The 13693-nt window shown below is 30.6% G+C and overlaps 1 protein-coding gene across 7 annotated transcripts in view; it reads right to left on the bottom strand.

The window, feature by feature from the left end:
• Nucleotides 1-9769: 9769 nt before the first annotated feature.
• Nucleotides 9770-13693, bottom strand: part of LOC118184470 (disks large 1 tumor suppressor protein-like) — a 711253-nt gene continuing 707329 nt past the window's right edge. For all 7 annotated transcript variants that reach the window (XM_085819058.1, XM_085819059.1, XM_085819060.1 and 4 more), the window contains one exon: nucleotides 9770-11350. In XM_085819058.1, coding sequence (XP_085675184.1) covers nucleotides 11244-11350 — 107 coding nt within the window. In that variant the 3' untranslated portion in view covers nucleotides 9770-11243. The remainder of the gene's footprint in view (nucleotides 11351-13693) is intronic.

Raw genomic sequence — 13693 nt, 5'->3', positions numbered from 1 at the left:
TTTTGGCATTTTAAAATGTACAAACAGCACTTTATAAAAATTACAAATGTAACTTTTCCTTTAATTATATTTAGGAAAATTTTACACTCATTTGAAAAAGTAAAGTTCCCATTCAAGAAAACTGGCTGAGATATTTAATTTCAAAATTTTGGATATTTGACATTTCCAACTTGTTTTTAGGTGTTTATTATAAACAAGAAAAAGTCAAAGCTTATTTTTTCTCAAATTTATTCATTTTATATTCTTGAGTGGTTTACTAGTATAATTCCGTTAGTTAAGCCGAAAAAATTTTCAAACATTCTCCATTTTGTATATGGCCCTGAATACAATTTAAAACTCTAAAATGAAATATTTCTTTCAATTAATTGTATATTTTGTATTTACAATAAGTATAAAATTTTTCTAAGATAAGTATAAAGACTGAAGAGGCATATAAATCTTAAAAATTTTGAAATATTTACATCTTAAAGATTTTTATAATTAGAAGTATATATCTAAAATCAATGGTTACAAAAATAAAGGCTGAATGAAGTCATTGTATACACAGTAGTTTAGTTGTGGTTACAGGTTGCAAGATAACAGTACCAGTGATGGTAATACTGACAACTGCTCTAGTAGTATAAACATTGAATTAAAGCAGGACTTAGAAGAGAAGGGCTAGCTCATAAAGCTTTTACCCTGAAGCAGAAAGTGAGAAGTGATGACGTAGTCATGATGACATTGAGCGTGGAGATGCAATTCACAGCTGAGAAATTAGTGTTTTTGAACCAGTGTTTAAAATGAGCTGTCTGTGAAAGATAATTATAATTTAGAAGAGACAATGTTACTGCTGTATGCATTTTACACTGAACCATTCAAAAATTTAATACTTACTCAATTTTAAAACAATAGATAAAATGCGCTACTCTTTTTAACATAAAGTTCCATGATTTTATTATTATTTGCAGGTTTTTTTATTTAATGCACGTTTATTTGTGATCATTTCTTTATCTGCATGCTAACTGAGAGAATCTTTATACTGCTTCTTTATTTATATTTGTTTAGCTTAGTTTGATCTAAAATAACTATAATTGCAACTATCTATTATCTATATCTAAGATAACTATAACTGCAAACAACTATGCATTGTCATAAACATATATGGCAAAATTTCTGCTAATCTGCGTTTGCTTTTTTGCCTAATTGTAAATTTTACATTAGCATATTTCTCTTCTGATTCACATAATAATAGATATTTTTTTAATAATTTTGTAATTCATACTCACATCTACATTGCAATTAAATAAATGTATGCAAGATTGTTACCTTAATTTTGACAAAATAGCTTTACTCACAGTACCTAAAACAGTTATTAAATTTTCCAAAAGTTTGAGTAAAGGAGGCAGGTCTTTTTATGCCAATTACTTTGATGTTTTATACTATTATATTTTATCTAGAATGCTAATCTAGCACAAAATCGAATCAATAATTAGTCACAATAACTTTAACAAGTACTTATCAAAATTAGTTTGTACTTGTTATTCTTGTTGATAATATTTGTAATACCGAAGATATGATCGATTAACTCGTAGAAGTCAGATGTTTTTTGATTTCCTGTGAGGTGGAGTATACCTTTTGCGGTAGTTCTTGAAAATAATGTTTTCGCTGGAGCAACTTTTTGTTTCTCGTTTCCCTTGACCATTAAATAATTCGGTTTCAGTTTGTGATACAATTTGATTTCTTCCGAATCTCTATTCAAAATCTCTTTAATATCAAAATTTAAAACAGTTCAATCTTCTAAAACAAATCCTTTATCTAAAATGTGGTTTCTCAGTAATTTGAGGCATAGTGCGAAATGAGACCTCTGATTAAAACAAACTGCACATTTTGGAAAGAACCAAGAACTTGGTCCAGTTTAGAGTCCTAGCAGATTTCTCAATTTAGCGTAATTTCCGGAAGAAAGGCTGCACTCGAGAAAATTGGCGGGAAAAAAATTAAAATTACACAGAAACGCCGCAATAGATAAAATTGTGCTTGACATCGTCGTGGGCCGTATAGATGAAAAAACTCAACCTAAGTCCTGATATATGACATACCAGTTAAGTTTTTAATAATGAACTATAAATAATATTTTTAATTATCGATGTATTGTTTTTTAAAAGATTTATAAGTCTTATGCTTGCGTTCTGTTGTGTTAAATATATTCTCTTCATCTTAAATCTAACATCTAGTCCACTGCCGTTGCATTTCTCAGAAAACCATTCTAACTCCCCGATGAAAATAATAGAATCGTCTCTCTCGTAGGCTGCCGTTTAGGGATGTAGACGCTAGTCTTAGAAACTATCCAACAAGTACCTGTACCCAAACTGTTGGGATCTGTATCTGGCAGAATTCCAAGAAAAATCCATTCATGCTGAAGGGGAAATACGTCAGAGTTCGTTATTGCGAGGCAGGTGGAGTCGTGTCCACCTTTGAAAAAAATTGCAGAAAAGGCAGGGGTGGGGAGAGGATGGATCCTGGAAGATTCATCGAATGGCAGAGGAGAGAGACTATTCGAACTGATGAGAATGTTGATTTGAAAGGGGGAAGAATGTTATTTTTCTGAGATCTCGTTTAGGGTGAATAAGGCATGTAGGTCCGTTCAAGGGAACGAATGTAAACAAAATAACGTTTGCAAAAAGCAACTGAGTGGTCTTTTGTGTGGGAACAGCACCAGTGTATGCACAATGACAAGGCCATCCAAACTATGTACAATGACCATCATAGAAATATTTTATTTTTAGCGCACCTAAACGCCGCATGGGTAGAAACGCCGCACCCGCTGAAAATTTAAGTTTTAAACACGTAAACGCCGCAGCGTTTCTTCCGGAAATTACGGTATATGCATTTCGTCAAAATTGAGAACGCAATTTTTTTTTACAGAATTCAAATATTCGCTTCTTTCCTTCTTTAGAGTAAGAACGTCACTTTGAATTCTTGGACAACACTGAAATTTAGTGCACCATTTTTTTAATTTGCTAATACTAGGTAAAGGGAATTCCAATTTTTTTTCTTTCCAAAAATCATAGCTTTAAGATGACAGAGCTCTCATGACAATGCAATGTGAAATATCTTCACTAGTCCACCTGTTTTCCTTCTTTTTCAGCAATGCATTAATCTGTGTCTTTATAAAAATAGGCTTTAGACGTTTTTCCAAATTTTCCAATCTGTGCTTCCCCTCCCCCAAAATTTTGCTATTTGCGATTTTAATTTCTAATATCGATTTCTTTCTAGATGTCATCCACCGTCTTTGCCGTTGAACAAACATTCTAAATTTTTTCTTTTCTCTATTTTTCAATACTTTAATAAAATTTTTTAAAGATATTATTTTGTTCTTCAAATTATCAATGCATTCTTGTTTATCCTTAAACTTAGGGCATTCAAGAATATCTACATTTTCATTTGTGAGTTTTATTTCAAAATCAATAACATTTGATTTATTATTGTCATCATAATTTACTTTCAATGCAGCATTCCATTTCAACAGTTTCTTTTTGTGGCTATCCAAATAAGCGATTTTTCATTATCTTCATAAACATTGCATTGGAAATGTTTGGTGCAGTTTTTTCCACTCTTTACATTAATAGAATCTTATCTTTGACATTTTTGTATCCATTCTTTCATCAAAAGCAAGATCTCATTTGGGTTCTTTGGTGCCATGAAATAAAGTATCTCATCCTTTCGTACTTCTGCAAGTGCTGTGGCATGTTACTACAGTGCAAAAAGCCATATTACATAAACGATACTTTACAATATAGAATTTCAAATAAAAACCGACTAAAATTATATATATATATATAAAAATTATTTTAAATATTTACATTATTAGAAAACAAATATGTGATTAAAATTAATTTGGGATATTGTAACCTCTAGAAAATAGTCTCACAGCTGAATGAAACTAGTTTTAATGTGGGAAATTAGAACAGATGCATCACAGTGACGTCAGATTACTGCTGATTAAGTCTCCCCATTAGATTCCCGTCAGCTAGGAGTCGAACAAAGGAATGAACTAGCCCTTTCTATTTATCCCTGGAATTAAAGGTGCCAAATACAAAACAAACATGTTCATTTTGACCGTAATCAAAATTTCATCTCTGTAAATACTGTTTTCATTTTAGCTGCTTTCATACCTCCAAAAAGAAATATTACAGATTTTTTTTTAATCAGAGGAAAATTAAGGATGGGACTTATAAATTTTTTGTAATTAAATGTTTTTGAAGTGCAGTTTATACACAAGTGCAAAAGTAATGCTTTGTTGAAAAGTCCACATATAGAATGCATCCTCATGGTTAGTTAATTCAAAATCGAGTAATGGAGAAAAAAATACTTTTGATAAACACTTTTTGTAAAGAAAGTATTAATGTCCGCTGTGCAAGTAAATGCCAAAGAGAAAACATATTACAAATGTTTACACACAAAAAAAAAGAAATTCCTTCTGCGACAACATAGTTTAACCGCGAGCGCTTGGTCCAATTAAAGAAACCTTTCTGAAAATGCCCGTATTTTTCTCAAGTGGTTGTGGTTCAGTGTAGTCTCCTCCAAGGTTCAGTGTAGTGCTCTTTATGTTTTGAAGTTTTTTTTTTTTTTTTTTTGATCGGATCAGATCTTTCAGACCCAGCATGCCTATTCGCATTGCTGTAAAGTGGTTCATTTGTGGTAGCACAGAAAGCTGCATACATGTTGCCTAATTTATTCTATAAGGAAGAAATGTTACATTTGCAAAAATTATTAGAAGATGTATCAACTGTTGAAGACTCCAATTAAGAAACTGATGATGAAAGTTATAATGAATTTTTTAGTTCGCATGATACTGATTCAAAAATAATGACGCATTCTGAAAATAAGAATGACAGTTATTGCTTTATTGGAAAAGACAAAAAAACCAATGGTCAAAAGAAAAAAGCCTAAAGGCTTGTTTCCACTACTGCGTATGAACACATTGCGTCAATTGAAGACACGCCTACGGCATCCGTACAAGTGTTTCCACTGCTGCGTATCTGTAAAATATTTTCATTTTCCGCCGCTAGGTGTCACTGTAATATTTTGTCACCAAACAAGCAGTTCGCGAGTTACGATGCTAAACATCTGAATTTTTCCCGCTTAAGTGAGTATTGTTTGTTTTGGATTTGATATGGATCCTGACGTAAAATGCAGAAAAGTTTTGTTTACTAAATTCCATGTTATTGGAAAATTTTAATTCTGCTTATGAACTGCGAAAGTAAAGTATGCTAGCAATTTTTAGATAAGTAAGGTTATAATGCATATTATGAACATCACTAATTCCGTAGAAGCTGAAGTAAATTTTAAAAAAATTTTTGCGTTTCTAGAAGCCTTAAATATTATGAAATAATATATATATATTATTAAAACTAAAATGTACTGTTAAGTGAAAAAGTAAACAAATGAAAAAATAAAATAAAAAAGTTAAAAGGAATTAAAAAATAGTTGGTATTTCAAAAGTACAGAGCAACTGTAAAGAAAGGTTCACAAAATTTGCTATGCTTGTATACCGCTGACTTCAGGGTCATAGCTGGATAATTTATTAGAAATCTCGTTTGTTTTAAAATGCACTATGGGCAGTTATATTTTATGCATAATCTATGAAATATTATTTTTAATTTAAACATTTTTAATTCATATCTCTTTTTATAAAAGAAATTATAAAAATAAGATTTTTCTCTTTATATATACACACATTAGGTAAAGAAAGTGCTTTGGCTGGAGAGGACCGAATTTAAAACAATTATTATAGTAATTTTTTGTTAAAAAAATGTTTAGGGCATCAATACTGTCTCATGTTAATTGGAATGAGTCGTAAACATCCCAAAGTCTGAGCACATTCACATAAAAGTGAAATGAAAATATATATATATATCTGCAGGGTTTCAAAATAAATTTAAATAATTCTCTTGCAGCATTGCTGCAAGGAACGAAATTTGAATTTAACAAACATTTTCTATTCGTAAAAAGCAAATTTAAAGTTAAATTTAAATGAAATTTAATGCAAACAAACGATTAATTATTGCTGCGAACTAATATACAATATCATTTAAATTCTGAAGCATATGTAAATCAAGTGCAAGTATCAAAATCTATGAATTCCAGAATATAATTCCAAAAATTTATTTATCCTATTATTCACTTATGCATTTTTATAATTTTTTTAGGATTAATAATCTATCCCATTATTCACTTATGCATTTTTATAAATTTTTTAGAATTAATAAATTTTTGGAATTATATATTTATTCATGGATTTTGATACTTGCACTTGATTTACATATGCTTTCAGAATTTAAATGATATTGTAGATTAGTTCGCAGCAATAATTAATCGTTTGTTTGCATTAAATTTCATTTAAATTTAATTAACTTTAAATTTGCTTTTTACGAATAGAAAATGTTTGTTAAATTCAAATATATATGTACAGGATATGCTTTAAATTAGTGTTATATAATATTCAAACTTTTTTGCGGTAAAAATTTAAATAAATAAGAGCATAAATAAAACAATATATTTAATGCATATAATAATAGAAATAAATTATAAAACACGAATATAGATCAAATTGGAATAAAAAGCTAAGAAAGTTGCAGACAAGGTGCAAAAAGCGTATGGGATTCGAACTGACTACTCCAAAAGGTGAACATTGATACTATCAGCTTTACCACTAAGCTAGGATTGCACGTGAGTCGCATGCATATTTTGGCTTATATACATCATCAAGTAAATCAATTCTTAAAACTTAAGTTTTTTAGCCCTATTTCAGTGTGCTATCGTCTGAAAAATTCACCAGAGTTTGTTCTTCAACTTCTAGTACATTTTTCACAAAAAACATTATCTTTTAAAGTGGCGTTCCGACTGAAGTTAAACGGGCTACTAAAAATATATTTCATGTGCTTACAAATATATGTTAGCCAAAAAGATATATTTATAAAAGGAAATACAAATTTAACATACTCTTCAATGAACTGGAGTATTTAAAAGGCTATCAAATTTAATTTATAATTAACGTTTTTAGTTTTTACCTGTTTTAAAAGAAAAAAATAGCAAATCTTTTAATCATATCTAATTTGCTATAGCAGTTTGATATAGTCAGACATTCATTTTCATTAAAGCTAAATGAGTATGCAGAACTAGGAAATGATTATCAGAACAAATTTTGCTATTTCATGGACTTGGAATTATAATTTTTGCCGCTGATTTTCTTGAACGAACAAGTACTGTAGTTGCAGTTATCTTTTTTTTAACTAAATTCAGCTGACTGCTATCTTTTTCAGCACGCAGATTTCTCGCTATAATGTTAATTCAGAAATAAGTATTTTTTAGCAAAACGTTCTTTTCCTAATCGAGCGTTCATCGCTCTTCTGCCGCCATTAATTTTTATTGACTACACATTAGTGCTCCTTTTTTACCATTTTTATGCAAAATAACTTGATTAAAAACATGAAGAAAAATGTCATGATATACATAAAAAAGCATTATAAGTAAAAATCCTTTTCAAATATATTTTAACTAAACTCTATAAATGTAAAGTATTTCTGCTTTCTTTTTATCCCAGTTTTCAATTAATAAAACCTCAAAAACTGCACTTTTAAGAGCTTGTCCTGGCTGGAAAGAAAAGTCTTCTAAAAAATAAAACCAACCATTTCTTTAAAGCACTAGAAATATACACAATTCAAGGAAACAGCATAACCACTGCTTTTTGCTGAGATGACAGGAATGCTATAATTAATTTTTGCTTTGACAAATCTGGGGTCAAATGCATTTTAAATTAAGAAGGCTTTGTCCACACATACACACTATACAGGTCTCTTCGTTTGTCACAAACTGATGAGAATGAAATGTATGACTGCTATATAAAGCAATTTCAGCAGATTAATCATGTTAATGGATAAATTAAGCAACGACTTCAATGCTCACTGCAGCAAGGAACTATTTCTCTTGACGCATATGCCTCATTACTCTTCAAGTAGCCATACTAATAAAGCTGCCTGTTTCTTGTCTAGATGAACTTGCACATTTTGATGATTTATTCAGTTAAATGTCCATTCACAGAAATTATGAAAGACCTAAGATATGTGTCATGTTGCATCACAGCTTTTCCTTAGCAGGGACCCAAATAGTGGGACCAGCTTGGTCTCTTATTATTTGCTTGACTTTACTGTATATTTCTTCAGGTGTGTCACCTTGTACAATAGCTATGAAAAAATAATATTAAATGTTATTGATACAATAGCTATGAAAAAATAATATTAAATGTTATTGATAGCTGCTATAATATAAAGGCACAGGAAGTATATAAAGACATGTTTCAGTGACAAATATGCTTCCCCCCCCACAATTTTAGTCTTAATGTTGGAATTGATGCACTATTGCACATCTGACAATGTTTACAAATTCTTTTCGATTTTCATGAAAACTATTCTAGTTTTAAGAGCAAATCTCACCTTTTTACAAGCTTTTGCTTTTTTTTTTTTTAAAGTAAAAGTGATGAAAATAATGTCAGTACAGCAAATCCTCATCAAACCTATATTTCAAGCCCTAATTCTTGGTAAAAGTAGGAGTGAGTTATCTGAATTCTTACATTTTATTACATCCAGAAGTAGATTTACCTTTATATTTAAAAATTTCTTTATTACCACGTGACTCCAACGTACGCGCAGACATATGGATAGAAGTTGAACATTGTTGAACTCCATCCATATGTCATCCGTCACTGCACACCGACGGGATTGCAGATGTCAATCAAAGTGAATTCGCTCGCTGATTGGAGAAACGCATATGCAGTAGTGGAAACGAGCCTTTAAGCTGTTGTTAGAACTCCTGCTAATATTACTAAATTGCGTGAAATCATGGGTAAGGCAAAATATGTGCAGACTCCAAATGCATCGTGGAAACTTTTGCTAAGTAAACAAATGTTGTTGAAAGTTGCCAGTTAAACAAATATTTATATTGCATCTACTTCTGACAGCTTTCAAAGAGAGAGATGCTTGTCGCACCACTGTAATTGAAATTCTCTCTTTTAGATTTTTTGGACATAAGTCATGCGGGATCTGCGGGCAACAGAACGAAACCGGCTTGGAAATTTTCCACGAAACTATGTGCTACAAACGTTTTCTTTTTTATCAAGATGTTTGTGTTTTGATGACACAGGAACTCGCGTCGTCAAAAAAAGAATCAGATAGACTTGTTTTTTTTTTTTTTTAAGGTTATGTGAATAACTGCCAGAAATATTACACTGCCGGCGAGTTCATAACAACTGATGAAAACGTTGAAGCTTTCCGAAGATGTTCTTTCAGTTCTTATATTCGTAATAAACCTGAATAATAATATAATGAATTCCTAATAGATTCTATATTGATATAATACATTTTTCTATTCCTTTAAAAAATGTATTTCAAAAAGTATTATAGAAATTAAAATTTTATAATTTGCATATTTTTTAAGTTTGATCATACAATTTTGGGATAAATGTAACACTTTTACCTGAGAAATAACAGTTTTTTCTCCAAAAAAACACGAGCCGAGTCTTTTGGACCCAGGGCGCACATGCTCCCGAGTTAAAAGTAATGATGTATTAGTTATTTGTATTTTATAAATATTCAGCAGTTATGAATGATATAACATCAGAAAACAACTTAAATTCCAAAATTTTTCATGCATGAATTCCCATTTCTAAATATCTTTCTAGAGAAACAGTTTGTGGATTTGGTATTCCATAAATGGATAATAAAAAAAAGAAGCATTTTGTTTCATAAGTTTTATTTACATTAGAGATTAATTGTACTGTTGTACAAAATATTTCATAAGATCATGTTTTGACATATTTAGACAAAAACATCTAAAAAACTTTTTATTCATAATTTATTACTCAATTCTGCTTAACAGTGAAAGATTGCATTTATCATCTATTGAATCAACAGGTATTACTTTGCAAGAGTCAACTTTTAATTACATATATCACTGCAGGTTTTTTCCCCATCCATATGCATGTATTTGTGATTTTAAAAATGTACATTTTGGCTGAGCATAAACCTTTACAAGGCAAAATACAGGTTCAGATCACTCTTTACAAATTGGAAGTAAAATAGAACACTTCCAGATACACATTTTTGATGAAAGGCAATACAGATATTATAACTGCTATAAATTTGTGTTAATTGCACAATTTATAAGACATTCTGGTCCTTAACCATATTTAGCCACTGATTTTGAAATTCTGCATATATTAGTGGACAGTAAGACAAAAACTACTTAGCAGAATAATAGCAAAGTTAACAGGAAACTCATATATGTCACATTTAATGATTTTACACAAGATATACACAACACAAAACAAAGACAATAAGTACATTGATGCACATAAGTGTGTGCCCTCTGGATTTTAAGAACATATTTTATATTTTTAAAATACAATATTTCATTTTTAAATAGTGTAAAACATTAAAATTTTGAAGTACAATATGAGGAATGAGATTTTATACTTTAATAAAATGGAATGCATTTCCAGAGAGTTACACAATAGACGTGGCTGGCCCTGTCCCATTTATGCAAAATAACTTGATTAAAAACATGAAGAAAAATGTCATGATATACATAAAAAAGCATTATAAGTAAAAATCCTTTTCAAATATATTTTAACTAAACTCTATAAATGTAAAGTATTTCTGCTTTCTTTTTATCCCAGTTTTCAATTAATAAAACCTCAAAAACTGCACTTTTAAGAGCTTGTCCTGGCTGGAAAGAGAAGTCTTCTAAAAAATAAAACCAACCATTTCTTTAAAGCACTAGAAATATACACAATTCAAGGAAACAGCATAACCACTGCTTTTTGCTGAGATGACAGGAATGCTATAATTAATTTTTGCTTTGACAAATCTGGGGTCAAATGCATTTTAAATTAAGAAGGCTTTGTCCACACATACACACTATACAGGTCTCTTCGTTTGTCACAAACTGATGAGAATGAAATGTATGACTGCTATATAAAGCAATTTCAGCAGATTAATCATGTTAATGGATAAATTAAGCAACGACTTCAATTCTCGCTGCAGCAAGGAACTATTTCTCTTGACGCATATGCCTCATTACTCTTCAAGTAGCCATACTAATAAGCTGCCTGTTTCTTGTCTAGATGAACTTGCACATTTTGATGATTTATTCAGTTAAATGTCCATTCACAGAAATTATGAAAGACCTAAGATATGTGTCATGTTGCATCACAGCTTTTCCTTAGCAGGGACCCAAATAGTGGGACCAGCTTGGTCTCTTATTATTTGCTTGACTTTACTGTATATTTCTTCAGGTGTGTCACCTTGTACAATAGCTATGAAAAAATAATATTAAATGTTATTGATACAATAGCTATGAAAAAATAATATTAAATGTTATTGATAGCTGCTATAATATAAAGGCACAGGAAGTATATAAAGACATGTTTCAGTGACAAATATACTATGTTAAGTTATTATTATATAAAGTTTACGCAAATTTTGCACATTCATAACTTCAGACATACACAGTAAAATCTATAAAGTTTTACTTATTGTTTTTAACTGTTATGTGACAGTTTTAAATAATATTTTGATCCATCTTTACTATGTAGCCACTGTTCATCTAAGAGGTTCCCAACCTTTTCTGGACCACCACCACCACCTTTCTTTGCAAGAAAAAATTCAAAATCCTCCATTTCCATAACAGTTAATTTTACCAAATATTATTGCATATTATTTATACATATTTTATTAGTCTATCTGTACAAAGTAGAAATTAATTAAAACATCTATCAAATGAAGTAAAAAATTGTTTAGTAAATATTTAAAAATAAACACAAAATCAGTAAGAGTGAAAAAGTCATATGGTCGAGACTGGTGTAATTTTAACAATTTATTAATGTTGGTTTCCAGTTTTGTTAACATCGGTCGTAAATTGCCACGTTCAGTGAAGTGCAGTCCGTTCCTTTCCTTAGACAGTAAATTTACTGAATTCAAGCTCAGCCAAATACAATGAAGGAAAAATCAATTAAAACTTTCTAGACTCTAGTCCACAAACCAGCGTAGAGAACTAGTATTGACTTTCAAAGCCAGGACTCTTGGTTTCCTTTTCTGAATTTTACTTTCAGTTCTAAAATAATTGTGAGTTCTACACATTCCTTTCTAAATTTGATAGTTCTGCATTTGTGAAAGAATGAAAACCCAGCTTGGTATATTCATGCTAAAAATATTCTGAAATGACTCCATAAAATCAGCATGAAGCATGTCTAAATGTTAGCATGAAGCAAATAAATCTTTCTGTTTTGCAGAAAATGCTGATAATATGGGAAAGTGGCTGCATTCATCTCTACCTAGATTTCATATGAACATAAGTTTTCTCACAAATGCAATTACTGAATTTTTTATTTTTAATTAAATTCAACTCAATGTCTTGTAATTATAAACTGAGTTAAATACTTTAAACTGGTCTTTCAAATACACTATGTCATTTTTGGATGTAATCAAGTTTCCGTGGAATTTTCGTCTCTGTTTTCAAGCTCCAGTACTGAGTCAAATTGAAAAGACGATTCAGAAAAATACCTTCTGGGAACCAACAAACTTCTCTATTCAGCAGCAAACGATTGTAATCTTCATCATTTTCACTACAAAGTTGGCTAAATAATCGTTCATGCAATGAACTGCTTAACATAATGAAATGATGAATGCAGGCATCATTCAGATTTCTTGCAAACAAATGATGACAATAACACAATGTACAGTGAGTACATGTGTTACTGCTCGTTTCGAATGTACTGTGACACCCTGTCATAACTTAAGCACCATCAGTAGCAGGTAACAAAATACTATGAATTTGGTAAAGTTGATTCACCGAGTTGAATAGAAAATTTGAAAATAATCACAATATTATTTCAGCGCCTTTAGCCATTTCATCAATTCTTTTTTGCTCCTAATTACAACTTAAAGGAATTTTCTAGATGATACATGATGGCACCTTATGATGAATAGTTTTTATTACCTCTTTGACTGCCACCAAGATTAATTCCATGTGGTTTTCCCATTTTTTGTGATTAACGAAATATAATACGAGGCTTGTAGTCTACCATCATCTTGTTTATAAAACCAATGTTTATATAACCATCATCATCTTGTTTAGAAAATGATACAAAAAGGTTTGATACAGTTAGCTGTTTAAAATATTTCTTTACCAGTCCTTGAAAACAGAAATCTTTATCCTTTTTACAGCATACATTTATTCAAATCATTTATCTGACAGTAAAATTGCATCTGTTGTTGGCAAGGGCTTTGAGCACTTTTGTCCAAGTTTTAAAGGAGAATTCAACAGTAGATGGATCCAAGGATCTTTTAGGCTTATTTGCTTACTCTTAACACTTTACCAACTGCTAGCGGTTCAACAGCATATGCACGTTCGACTGGCCGCTCAGCCACAGATTCTCCCTGTCCTGAATAACTGTCAGGACAATCTGATAAATCGTCTAAATAAAACTCTCCAGCACCATTTTTTTTAAAACGGAGTGAAAATGTGGGAGTTACGCACTTAATGCTAGTAAGCAATGTACCTCAATACTAATAATAAAATGCAAATGATATAGCAAATGGCAATTGTTTATCACCATGGCTACTGATTGATAAGACTATTTTTAGGAAGCCCTGAGAAA

Source organism: Stegodyphus dumicola, chromosome 6 (genome assembly GCF_044657685.1).
Source record: "Stegodyphus dumicola isolate Sdum_Otavi_A_Nest chromosome 6, ASM4465768v1".
NCBI classification, from domain to species: Eukaryota; Metazoa; Arthropoda; class Arachnida; order Araneae; family Eresidae; genus Stegodyphus; species Stegodyphus dumicola.
The sequence above is the reverse complement of the archived record's forward strand: the minus strand, read 5'-3'. Positions and strand labels throughout refer to the sequence as shown.